At 40.7% G+C, this 13,203-nt stretch overlaps 1 protein-coding gene and 1 non-coding gene across 2 annotated transcripts in view; one reads left to right on the top strand and one right to left on the bottom strand.

Annotated features, from left to right (window-relative positions):
- flt1 (fms related receptor tyrosine kinase 1) overlaps positions 1-13,203 on the bottom strand; it is a 49,957-nt gene that overhangs the window by 2,878 nt on the left and 33,876 nt on the right. The window contains exons 14-29 of the mRNA XM_006794558.3: positions 9,472-9,618; positions 9,269-9,400; positions 8,213-8,319; positions 6,075-6,210; positions 5,518-5,622; positions 5,316-5,429; positions 4,446-4,534; positions 3,804-3,906; positions 3,624-3,721; positions 3,410-3,532; positions 2,950-3,061; positions 2,744-2,843; positions 643-748; positions 467-564; positions 201-270; positions 26-117 (exon numbers count right to left, since the gene is read on the bottom strand). Of these exons, the coding sequence (XP_006794621.2) occupies positions 26-117; positions 201-270; positions 467-564; positions 643-748; positions 2,744-2,843; positions 2,950-3,061; positions 3,410-3,532; positions 3,624-3,721; positions 3,804-3,906; positions 4,446-4,534; positions 5,316-5,429; positions 5,518-5,622; positions 6,075-6,210; positions 8,213-8,319; positions 9,269-9,400; positions 9,472-9,618 (1,732 nt within the window). The remainder of the gene's footprint in view (positions 1-25; positions 118-200; positions 271-466; positions 565-642; positions 749-2,743; positions 2,844-2,949; positions 3,062-3,409; positions 3,533-3,623; positions 3,722-3,803; positions 3,907-4,445; positions 4,535-5,315; positions 5,430-5,517; positions 5,623-6,074; positions 6,211-8,212; positions 8,320-9,268; positions 9,401-9,471; positions 9,619-13,203) is intronic.
- Positions 6,735-6,807, top strand: trnav-cac (transfer RNA valine (anticodon CAC)). Its single transcript has one exon. It is a non-coding gene; the product is annotated as a tRNA-Val (tRNA).

Here is a 13,203-nt window from a genome sequence, read left to right as displayed (position 1 = left end):
GTGGTCACAGATTACAGATCTTTACCTGCTGAGTTTCCTGTGCTTGCTGCTGTTGCTCTTCGTCATATTCTTCAGTTCCTCAGATGGGAGGACCATGCCACTATCGGTCTGCTCATCCTGAAACCAAAAGTATCAGTGTTAATGGATTTCCTTTAAAGTGATATGTTTTCAAATTAACAGAAGTGGAGGTGTTTTCTTACATCAGGGGTGGTTTGGTCCTCGCAAGGCAAATGCTCAAAAGTCTGCAGTGTGGCCATGCCCCTCATGTAACTACACAGATTGGGTTCAGATTGAAAAAAAAAAAAGAAGTTGGAAATAGAGGAAGTCACTTTCTGTCCATTTTTTTGGTTTTATTTCTCAAGACTTCTATATTAGAAATTATTATTCATGACCTTTCAAGTTGACACTTATGTGCTGCACTTGCTCATTCTCTTTGTTTTTTCCTTCTTTTTTCTTTTTTTTTTACCTCAGGTTTGTGACTGCAAGCGGATTTTCTTTGAAGGCCTCACAGCGATCGCTTTCTCCAGTCATAAAAGATCCCAGAGGAATATAATCCTTCCCATCCTGTTAAAGAGAAAGTATGAATTGGGGGCATTTTTAAGGCCCTTTGTGTAGACAAATATTGTTGTAATGATCTCTGACCTGTTGCACTCTCGCTTGTAGCAGCTCTCCCATTGTCTCCACCAAGTTAGTGAAGGTGGGTCGGTCGGCGGGGTTGGCCTCCCAACATGCTAGCATTGTGCTGTAACTGTACACAGAAGACACACAGGTACACTCATGTGAAACAGAAAGCTTTTGCAGAACTCTCTGCAGTAATGTGAAAAACCAAATATAAGCACCTTTAGCACCTTTAACACCTTTGCAAAACCACTTTTGGCAGCAATAAAGTTTAAGTAATCATTTTCGGTATGTCAATGACGTCCCGAGATCCTGTGGCTGCAAAACAAGCCCAAATCATCACCTTTTCTCCACCACCGTGCATGGCAGCTGGTATGAGGTGTTTGTGCTAATATGCTATATTTGGCTTTCACCAAACAAGGTGATCTGCCAAAGGTCTCCACTTTGCACAATTAATCAAATTTTTTATCTTGATCATGATCTTTTTTTTGCCTCACGCAATTAAATTGAGCACGACTGGGTGATATTTTAATTGCATACAAAAGCAGATCAAGCACTTGCTAAATCAGCACCTGACAACACGCTGCATATACTGATCACAGCTTCTCCCTGCACACCGTGCAGCTTAAAGTTTCCTGAACTGGTCTGGACAAGCAACAAAATTTATGACAAGATTTATAAATCAGTCACATTAAAAGACTTATTTATGACAAAATTCAAATGGGAAGTGCTCGTCCCTCAAATTGGATCATCATCATCAACACAGTTTGCTCTTCTGAATTCCCCAGAAGAGCAAACTGCCCAAACTTCTACTTTCATAGAAGCAGCTCATTGTTGAAAATAAGTTAATCACGTGCATCTGATTATTAGCACCAGGCTGCTCCTTACCCTCTTAAAGCCTATGGAAAAGGTAAGGATGTATCTGATTGCACACAAACAGACATGATAGCAGACATAATAAACTGGAAATTGCGACACACAGATAGCAACAGAGAAAAAAAAGTGTCTACTCTAAACATACTTAAAGATTAGCAGTATGATAACAGAATGGCTGTTTTGGGAGTCCAAAACAAACATCTTTCTGTGAAACTGAGAGCTGTGGTTAAGGTTGAAGTCAGTGGTTGGACCTATTTTGGGCTCAAACATCCGCTCAGATCTCTGGTGAACAGAGGATGGCAAAACCTGCTCCTAACCAGCTCGATCAAAGTTGATCAAGTTGATCAAACAAAAGAGAGCAAATATCAATCACCTTATCTGAACTTGAATAACCTTAAATGAACCTTAACCTTAAATTGTAAGTTAAAGGTCGATTAAGGATACATTTTTTGATTTTTAAACTTCAGAAAAAAACAGTTTAACTCTCTTTCATACACACACACGGTCAAAACAGTGTCCAAAGTTTTAAATAATGAGGTCAGCATATGTGCAGATGATCCCTGTTTGCCCACAGCTCAGGCTTCAGACAGCACTGAATGCTTTGATTTTGTCGTAGTCTAGCATGAGCTCTGTGCGATATCAAAGAGAGCAGATATGCATAATGTGGCTATCCGAGGCACACGGCTCTGGCTGTAAAGACACCAACTCCGCCCACATGCTGTTGAAACCTTTTGTTTGTGACGAGCACACAATTAGAAGAAAGCCCGCTTAATAAGAAGGCCTTAACGGAGGCTCATAGAGAGAGGAGCTAAGCAGCTTCTGTTAGACAGTGGACGAGCTACATAGGAGCTGCACAAATTGCTAAAGTTGAGCCAAGAATAAAAATAACAGAGCTGGAAATGAGCATTGGTCACCTTACAGTGTTTTTTCAAAAGAGGATAACTTTATCAACCATTTCAGATCTTTTAAACCTTCCCATCCATCACCCATTGATCGATCAATAGGTCTGGATGGGTCCCTGGACCGAAGGTCAGTCAGTAAATAGATAGTGGAGTATATTTTCTCCCCATAAGCAGCTGTTAATAGAAAGTGATTGAAGAGACTGGCTATGATGATGCGCTGACAACTAAAGATTAGCAACACATTTTGTTCTTGGAGTTCTACATAATAATAAGGTATACATTTCTGCACAACCCAAACCAGCTCTCCAAATCGCTGTGCAATTTTTGAGAAATAAATATCAGCTCACATCTCAGGCGTGCTGTATTCTGGCGCTCGCATCCTTGTTCCCCCTTTCAGCCTGTGGCAGAACTCTTCATCTATGTGAAGTCCAGGGTACGGGGACGCTCCTATTAAGTGCACACATTCTGGTTCATGAGGCTCATATGCTTGTGCAGACATTATGTAATGATTGTCCATGATTGCCTATGTTCAGAAAAAGCACACGTCTCTTACCCAAAGAGAAGATCTCCCACAGCAGTATGCCGTAGGACCACACGTCACTCTGGGTGGTGAACACCTTGTCAAAGATGGACTCGGGAGACATCCACTTGAGAGGGAGTCGGGTCTGTCAGACGGTGAAGACACAGGATTACCAAACCTGGCTTATGTGAGAAAACTTTGAAGGATGGCTGATTGCAAAGAATCACAATAAATCTTTTTAGGGAAAACAAGTTCATGATTTTTTGCTTCATACCTTTGAACCACTCAACATAATGAGTTTATTTATTTATAAAAGCCTTGGTGATAGACTGCCATGACAAAACTACTTCCCCATTTTGGACTGAAAACCACACCTATTATATGAACAACACTTTGCAAGATGTGTGAACTTTGTGTAAAAAAATAAAACAAAAAGCAAAAAAAAAGAGTAGTGTGTCATCTTTTTCAAATTAGGTTCCTCAGAAATACTCACATCTCCTTTGCGGACGTAGTCGGGGTCTTTGTAGATGTCCCTGGCCAGGCCGAAGTCACATATCTTCACCACTTTATTGTCTGACAGTAAAACGTTCCTCGCGGCCAGGTCTCTGTGAATACACTGATGCAGGCGCACACAGAACACAGATGAGGACATAAAACCAGTATACGCGTATGTGTATGCCCACAGGTGGAATAGCAAAGAGTCAGACCTTGCGAGATGCCAGAAACTCCATTCCTCGTGCCACCTGAAAGCTGAAAGAAATGAGATCCTCCAAGTAAAGAGGGGAATTGGGAGCAGTTTGTGGATCTAGAAGCAGAAGAAACAGAGAGGTGTCAAAAGCAGTTTGATTAATGACGAGCATAAAATGTTCACCAGGCTCAGGTCTTACAGAGGCCCTGCTCATCTCTCTCCTCAAAGTCTGTGTGAAAGCTGCTCTGGTCGTCGGACACGCTGCTGTCCCAACACTGCCCTCCACCTTTTACTCCAGCCAGCTGAGTGAATCAAATAAAATACTGCATGATGAAGTAAAATTTAACATCTTTAACATCGTCCAAGTTGCTGGTGAACCACATAGTGGTAGGTTTAGGGTTAGACTGCAGTTTAACTGTATATCAAACATGCCTTACAAATCAGGTGTCTTGCAGGTGTTTTGGTCTTACAGTTCCTCTGCTATAAGATTACACTTCGGTATGTTAGATTGGATTGAGGACTGAGGGAGACATGTCCACTGAGATCTTCTAAATTGTAGTTTTTTAATTATTTGTTAGTGGAAAATGAATGAAAACATATTTTGCTTTTGGGAACTGAAGAAACTTTTGAGCTATTTGTGAACTTTGAAATTAGAGAACATCGCGTCCCGCTTAAGAACTGATAAACATCTTTGAACTTCAAACCGATTGCAGAAGTGAGTTTTTTAAGTGTGTGATTTTGTAACCGTGTACAGCACAAGGGAGTTAGTATTGTTCCGTCAACCACAAGTAACTCAAAGGCCTGTTTTATTTTAAAAAATAAGTTCAGCAGCTGAACTCACCCGGTCTTGTACAAACACGTCTCTCTTGTTCTTTAAGAAGGTTGAAAGATTTCCAAAACGACAGTACTCGACAATGACCATGAGCGGTCCTGTACACACAGGACAGACACACAATAAGTAAGTAAGTGCAAGGCAAGGTTACCACAGTTAACTAAACCTAAACTAAAACTTAAAGTAGATGTGAAAAAAACCACAGTTTAGTTAAGAAGAAATAAAAACAAAAACTGGACTTTTGAACAAAAATAATTTAACTGAAATTATTTTGTGAACTTGTAAAACTTACAAATTAAATACAAATATAGAGGAAATATTCTTAACTTTAGTATTAGTTAGTGTGATAAAAATTTTAGTAAGTTATGTTCTTAAAAATTTGGTAAAACTTTGCCTGATGAGGCTTTGATGGATGTGCTTATTGAGTTTGTTTTTACAGATTTTCCTAAATATGACATATGTCCTCTATTCAATAATAATTAAAAATAAAAATGGAAGACCAAAGCTAATGGAAGAATAGTGAAATTAATAAGACCTAACCCAAAACAAATGGGTTTCAAAGAGTTAAAACTAAACTGAAGTGACAAGAAACTGTCTTGAAACTGACTGAAACTAAACTGAATTAAATTAATAAATGAATCAATAAATAAAATAATGATAAAACACAAAAAAGTAACTATAAATACAACAAACTGTAATAACTCTGTTGTAAGGTACTGATTGCGAACAGTAACAGGAACACAGTGACTCCACACATATGTGGTGACAAATGCATGGAAACCCCTCGACACACACACACACACACACACACACACACACACACACACACACACACACACACACACACACACACACACACACACACACACACACACACACCTCCTGGTTTGGTGCAAGCTCCCAGAAGGTTCACGACATTCAGATGGTTTCCAATGTGGTTGAGGATCTTCAGTTCAGTCATCAATGCCTTGTGTTCGCTGGCTGTGGCGCCCTCTGGTGGATAGAAGGAAGAATAGTAAAGTGAGTGTCAGAAAAGGGTTTTAAATTGTAGTTAAATTTAACCGAATATCATGGACCTAACCTTTGAGCATCTTCACAGCCACAGTCTTGCAGCTGGTGCCGTTGTCTATACCAAATGCAGATGCCTGCATGACTTTACCAAAGGCCCCACGGCCTAGAAGCTTTCCTGAGAGAAAAAAGACAGCGTGAGAATGTGAATGAAACGGATACGGGAGGTGTGTTTTGTGTCTTTTTAAAACAACTCAGTTAATTATGATTATCATCCAATCCAGATGTGAGGAGCTGATAACAGAAGACTTTAGACCGTACCAGCTGCCCATCTGCCCAAATCCCGCCCTGATGACCGTAAGAGCTGATTAGTTTCGGTAAACACTGTTTACATGTCTCATGCTGGGGTTAATTAGCTGAGCACAGACAACACAGACTAAAAGTCTGATTAATGGAATGAGAGTCACTCCCAATAATAAGCTGATAAGGTCTATGAGAAAATCCTTGTGTTGTTACGTGGGCTTAAATACCTCCTTCTCTCCCACTGCATTCACAACATCAGTCTAATCTCAGCCCACACAAGTGTATCAGATAAAAACATTTTTTATTTAATAGATTGAACCAGCATACCTAATTTCAGGCGCTCCCGGGGGAACTCCCATTGGTTGGGGTCATAATGCAACCTCTCGCACTGCTCATCTATCGGCCCCTCTCCTGTGTCCAGTACGATTGACAAGTACTCGGTTTTGGTGTATGAGCTGTTGGGCTTTGGAAGACAGTCGGTATCAGTAAAAAGAAAAAAGAAAAAAAAGAATTACTACCGTTTTTCATCCAGAACCTGGCAGATCAGCTGCACCATAGTCAGTTTAGAGGGACTCTGAGACATTGAAAAGCAAGCAGACATAAATAACTATAAAGTCAGATTTTTAGTTACTGTGAAGCTGAGAGCATCTTTAAAAGGTTTGTCTATGCATAAAGGAGACATTAAAATCATAGATTTGTCATCAAATCATGTCGTCAAAAGCTATTATTTAATGAGCTAGTTTCATTTATCATATTCTATTATAATATACGCTATTATATATTTCATATGTATCATATTATTACTATTATTACTCTATGTAAATGTACCAGCATAGAGCATAGTTTGCACCCTAGCAACCGTTTTCTCTAACAACGGCACATTGAAAAGGAAAAAAATGTAAAATGTACATTCAAATGCATTCAAATTAATTTGTTTTTGTACCTATCAATGTAAATTCATTAATTAATATATTATACCGTCAAGCGGTTTCCGTAGTGTAGTGGTTATCACGTTCGCCTCACACGCGAAAGGTCCCCGGTTCGAAACCGGGCGGAAACAGACCTTTACTTTAATTTCTCTAAAAAAAAAATTGAATATTGAATATCCCGGAGGAACCCACCAGAGGGATTAATAAAGTATCATCTAATCATCTAGTCTAATCTAAGCCACTAGTTCTTTAAACATATACAAACCCCTTGCATCAGTCTAGGAAAATAAAATTATTATGGAAATTGTTATTTACCAGCATAAAAATATTCACTGAGAAAAACATATGAAAGAGGAGAGGGAGGTTAAAGGAAGAGCTGAGGCGCTGGCGAAAAATCGCCCTCAATCCCAACACAGTTAACTTTGGTTCTGTGAATTCAGGATGATCGCCAAAACATGATGGGCATTTGTCATGGTCATCCTCCATCAGTTATTCTTTCAGTGACATAGAAAACATAACTGACTGCAGGATGGAGTACCTGTGCCAACTTGGAGGGGTAAGGGGATCTTAAGAGTAAAAGTGGAGCCTCTTCCTGCCCATCTAAAGCTACCACCAAAGCTACCATACATCGGCCAGAGTAGTATTACACAAGTCCAATAAGTGGGATAATGGTAGGGCAGAAGTGCTACAGTGTGGGAAACACTTAGACAAATAAAATAAAAGTGACAGCACGTAAACTGCTGTGAGGCAATCAAATTGGCAGGAGAGTGAGAAACACTCAGCCACATGACAAACAGATGAAAATAGCATATACAACACTGTAGGATCACAACACAAGGCTGCTGCGCAGCAAAAAGGCTCAGCTCTATTATTCACAATCAGCACCTGTGATGTCGACATGGATGTTGGATAATGGCTATTACTGTAGTGTTGCCTCTGTACATAATTACAGTGGATGCAATAGAAGTGGAAGATGTTCAGTTTTAATTAAAGGGATTTGCAAAAGTATTGGATTTACTGTTTATGAGTTATAGACATTTTTTATACAGATTGCCTCTTTTTTAGAGGCTCAGAAATAATTGGCAAGCAGTTTCATATGCAAGTGAGGGCTTTCCCCCATTTCTTTTAATGACAAACTAAACAGATGAAAGATCTGGAGCTGGTCTGATTCCAAGAAACAGAGGTCATTATTAGACCGAGAAAACGCTCAAATAAACCTATCAGCGAGAGAGGAAAAAAGAAGGAATGCAGTGGGCAGCTCTGCAACATCAAGGGGCCTCAAAAAGAGTTATGGAAAAACTAGTTTGGACAGATGAAACCAAGGTTACCAGAATGATGGGAGGAAAAAAAAGATTGGAGAAAGAGAGAAACTGTGGATGGATTGTGAAGTGTACAGGATAATGATCTAAAGCATACTGTAAAAGCAATCTAGGTCTTTTTCAAATATATGAAGCATAGAAAACATAAAAGTGATAGTACATATTTTTCTCATTATGCATAAAACAACAAAAAAACCAAGCAAAATAATCCTCTCACCTGCTTCATTTTTCGTATGAAGAGCGTGAGCAAAAACCAAAAGAGAGCAGCCACCACACAGGTACAGGTGAGAGTAGGGATTTCAAGAAATGAGCTTTCTGGAGCACCTGCACACATAAACACACCCAGTAGCTTAATGCTGCTTAAATCTTAAGGTATTTATTCTTTTCTCTACATAAAAATCCTGGACTGAGCAGCGCAGGGTAGAATATATGTACATAAAAGAATATATTAATTGATAAAATTAATGTTTATTCCTTTTTGCAGTTCTGAGAATTGCAATAGTTTATCAGACTGAGGTACTTGATGCTTTAATTATCCATCCGAATGGGGTCACTGTGATTTCAAGGTCACATAACGCACAAAGACCATCATCCTTCCCTCTCATTAAATGTGGGTTTATTACTATTTTCAAATCTTTTTAATGGGATGATGAAGAAATGCCCAGCTCACTACTATGTGGAGCCTCTTGGAGACGTAGGCCGGACCCTTCCGGAGGAAATAAAAATGGGAGACAGCTTCCTTCCTCACTGATCCGAACACAACAACACACACACATACATACATACACACACACACACACACACACACACACACACACACACACACACACACACACACACACACACACACACACACAGTCAGTTCTCTTTTTCCAGACCTGGACTGGGAGGAAGCCCAGAGGTCCTGCCTTCTCTACTACCTCCGGACGTCAGTGTGTGTGTGTGTGTGTGTGTGTGTGTGTGTGTGTGTGTGTGGGTGTGTGAATGAGGGAAACTGAACAAAAGGCTGAGTACGTTTATGTTAAGACGTACTTTGATCAATGTTTACTTAGAAATTAATAAACAGACGTTCATCATCCTCCATTAATAGAACTGACACACTCTCTGTATAAACACTACATCAAAACAATGTGATGTACTTTACTAAATGTCTGCATCCACATTACACACCTATTTGAACACGTGAAAACAAAGCACGTTCAAAAGTGGTTATATATGGATGTGTTACATAGGCAACTGTGTGGAGAGCCAATTGAAAGGCAGCGATCCTTACCGCTAACCCATATGTAGGCCGAGCTCTCAGCAGACCCCCTCTCATTGGTTGCCTGGCACGTATACAGACCCTCGTCCTCCACTGTGATCCGGTCAATATGGAGCCTCGCTTCCTCTGCTGATATAACAATACCTAAAGACGGCATCAAATAAGTTACAGACCACCGGTTTACCGCTAAAGTTTACGCGTTAAGATTTCTTTACCTGATCCCTGCAGCAGAGCACGCTGGTCTTTGTACCATGTGATGGTTGGGGGTGGGACCCCTCGAGATGGACAGCTGAGGGTCACTGAGCTGCTAACATTGACGGTGCAATCTGTCAAATTACTCACCAGGACAGGAGGCTCCAGGACTGAAGGGGGAGAAAGAGATGAATTATGATAACTTTAATCTGAATTTTCTGCTTAATCTGTCTCATGTAATATTTGAGAGATTGTGTATTTATGGGACTTATATTGCCACACAAAAATAATCAAGTTTAAACATTCATTTGACAGATTACCGAGACACCAGAGTACTGTTTATAGCAAAATCATCTCCACTTTGATTGTATGGTAACATTATGCCATAGTGAGTTATTTTCCTTTTTGATGAAATAAAGAAACATTAGCGAGCTTCAGACGTTTGTGTCATCTTGTACATTTCTATTGCAAGAATAATTTGTACTTTGAGCACATTGTTTCTGGCAGTTTCCACTGCTGTGTCTACTTTTAGCTCTGTTTTGATCTATACTAACTAAGGAAATGGAAGTCTCTTTTGCTTATTGCCAACTTTGTTCATTTTCATACTCTTCATTACAGTTTTTCCGCTTTGCCTGTTGTGGCCAAAATGAGTGACTGCTGAACAGTAAAAATACACCAGAACAGGAATCATGAGCCAAAATACACGATGATTGTGTATTTTAGCTGTATATACAACTACAGAGTCACCTGAATATGGCATTAATTGCACACACATGCACACACAAACATAAATTTGTAAGATTATTGTTTGCTGAGGATTATTTAAAATCTGTAGAAATGCAACCCGAGCTATTTTCTCCCACAGTTCTCTGGATCTGTGCCACTTCTGGACAATAAGTATGAGCTGGTAGTGACACATGTAGAAGAATGGGCTTGATGAAAACAGATTTTTCTTTATTATGGAAAAACACAACTGTGCCCTTGACTTTGGCCCTACGACTGCTCCTGTTTGGGTCGTCTGGCACCTTATATCGAACTGTCAGCTGTACGCTGCTTGCAAGTGTCACCAGTAGTGACACATGTTTGAATAATTGATAAATAAATGTATAGATGAATATGAATGTAGTTAAATAGATATTTTCTTCTTTGTTATGTGATTTAAATGTTAAATTAGCAGAAGTTTTAAGATTATTTTGGTTACTCCTCTTGAGCTAAAAGTCCCCGTAGTCGACCTTTAAAGTAACTTTATAGCCTCTACATAACTTGAGGTACAGTAAAGATCCATTTACCCACTGCTGATAATAAGAACTAAAAATAAGAACTTCTCAGTTCTTGTGGGCTAATCTGTTTTTTCACCACTTGATAATTAACAAAAAAAAAGCCAGTTTTTACAGTAGTCACAGTCGTAGTTATAGCCTTGAACAGTTTTGTGATAAAGTGAAACTGCTGCTATTTGTTTCCCATAGTTTTCTGGACCCGTGCCACTTTTGGACAATAACTACAATGCTGGTAGTGACACATGTGGAAGAGTGGCCTTGGCTTAAACCTGTGACTCAGCTGAAGTTGGGATCCTCTTGGGCCTTTTTTTTTTTTACTAATAACCCTGCAATACAAAGAGCAGCAACAATGGGGTGAATTCAAGGTTAATAAAATTAAACTCAAACTAAGTATGAAAAACTAATAATAAAAATTATTATTATTAGTAGTAGTTTTTATTGAACTTTATGACAGATTAAAAACCCCCAAAAAACAACAAAAATGAATTTGGATTGGAGTTTTAACTTGCATTATATTTGCAACATTTCTTCCCTTCAATTTATTGCTTAAAAATCTATCATGCAATTGTTTTTATTTTTTGCCTGTCCCATTTGGTTCTTTAGCCGTCAGAATTGTTGTCTGAAGACCAACAAGGATACCCAGTGGATTTATTTTGCCAAATGGATCATCACGGCCTTGCCGTATTGGTCCATTTGATCTACCTTTGTTGTTATTATTTATTTTATTTTATTTTCAGTTGTTACAGACGGGACAGACATGACTGAGGGATAGGAAAGGGAGAAAGAAAGGTGAAGGAAAAGAAAAACAGAAGGGAAGAGGGACAGTGAGAAAGGGCACTTAAAAAGAGAAAGAAGAGAAAAAAAATCTCCTGGATCACCTGTTGAGAGAAAAAGAAGAGAAAACAAGCAAACAAACAGAGCAACATACTAAACACAACACCATCACGTTAATGTAGCTAAGTGTAAACAGCAGTAAATACTAAATATTGAATGTTGTTGTGTAGCAAGCAGGACCGACAGCGCATAATGTGCTTGGAAATAGCAGCCAATAAAGGTGTAGTTTATGTCTATGAACAGTGAACACCTGTGTGCACACCTGTGTGGATCAGCGCTTGTATTCAAAAGGGTCTGGGCCACATTTTCCCATGTAAGGGGCTGCTAGAGGATGTAGAAAGCCATAGCCCTGTCCCCCAGGGCATGAAGCAGGCATGGAGGAGATCCAGGCCCCAGACATCCAGAGGCCCCAGAGTGCGAGAGCCCAAGGAGGACCACCGCAGGGGCATCCATGCCACTCTCCTGGGAAGAGCTGAGGAGAGCCCCAGATGAGGGGTCACCCAGTAGCCACGGAGCAGAAGCCAGAGGGAGCTGCAGTGGTGTGCCCACCGGTTCTGCCAGCAGCCAGCTGTCGGCAGAAGCCAGAGTGAACCGAGCCGCAGGCCCAGAGGCCGGAGCCCCGGAAGAGGCCTGACCGAGCAACAGGCACCAGTAGCCACTGGGTGTGAGCTGGTACATACCTGAGCGCCCAGACACCAAGAACCACCAACCCCTGAGGGCATCAGTTACCGGCAGGGAGTGTGGTGAGGGGAGATAGGCCTTGGAGGGCCTGCGGTGTCTACCATATGTCAGGTTGGGTCTTACACCTGACATATGGTAAATGGACTGGTTCTTATATAGCGCTTTTCTACTCATCTGAGCACTCAACACAACTTGTGCATTCACCCATTCACACCCATTCGCACAAGCACATCTTTCTAACATTCACACTCCGATGGATGCATCGGAGAGCAATTTGGGGTTAGTATCTTGCCCATGTAGACTAGGGGAAGCCAGGAATCGAACCACCAACCTTCCAATCAGTGGATTGGCTCTACCACCTGAGCTACAGTATAGACACAGACAAACAGGTACACACAGACACAAACATGCATTCCCACCCTCATGCACACATATACAAATACTCAGCACTCACCCAACGTAGGGATAGACATACATGGACACTGTACACACAATTACACTCCCCAAACAAACTCTATACCCCGGGTCCAGGTACCCTCGCCCTGGAGGGGGATACGGCACCTAGACCCAGGAGATGTTACCCTTTCCCCCGGGGTGGAGGCAAGCAGACCGCCCCAGGCTCCGCAGCAGCAGGGAGGCGCCGCATCCCAGATCCCAATCAGACGGCCAACACCTCCTTCCAGCCCCCCCGCCCCGATGGCCAGCAGAGAACAGGGGTGTGTGCAATTTTTTAGTGTGGGCGGTAATCACACTTCTGCTGTAGGAGTCTCAAAAACGTACAAAAAACTCACGTAACAAATCTGACTCATTCAGTGTGAAGGGGTTAAAAAAACATAAGCCATCTAAAATAAAATAGAAATATCCAGGAATTGTTCTTAATTTACGTCAACGCAACATTCCGGACAAAGCTTTGGTACACTTTCTTTACTAAGACGTTGGATGTCTACATGACACGACTTTGAG

Source organism: Neolamprologus brichardi, chromosome 9, assembly GCF_056152115.1.
Source record: "Neolamprologus brichardi isolate AB-2024 chromosome 9, ASM5615211v1, whole genome shotgun sequence".
NCBI classification, from domain to species: domain Eukaryota; kingdom Metazoa; phylum Chordata; class Actinopteri; order Cichliformes; family Cichlidae; genus Neolamprologus; species Neolamprologus brichardi.
Note: the sequence above shows the minus strand (reverse complement) of the source record. Positions and strands in the feature narration are given on the sequence as shown.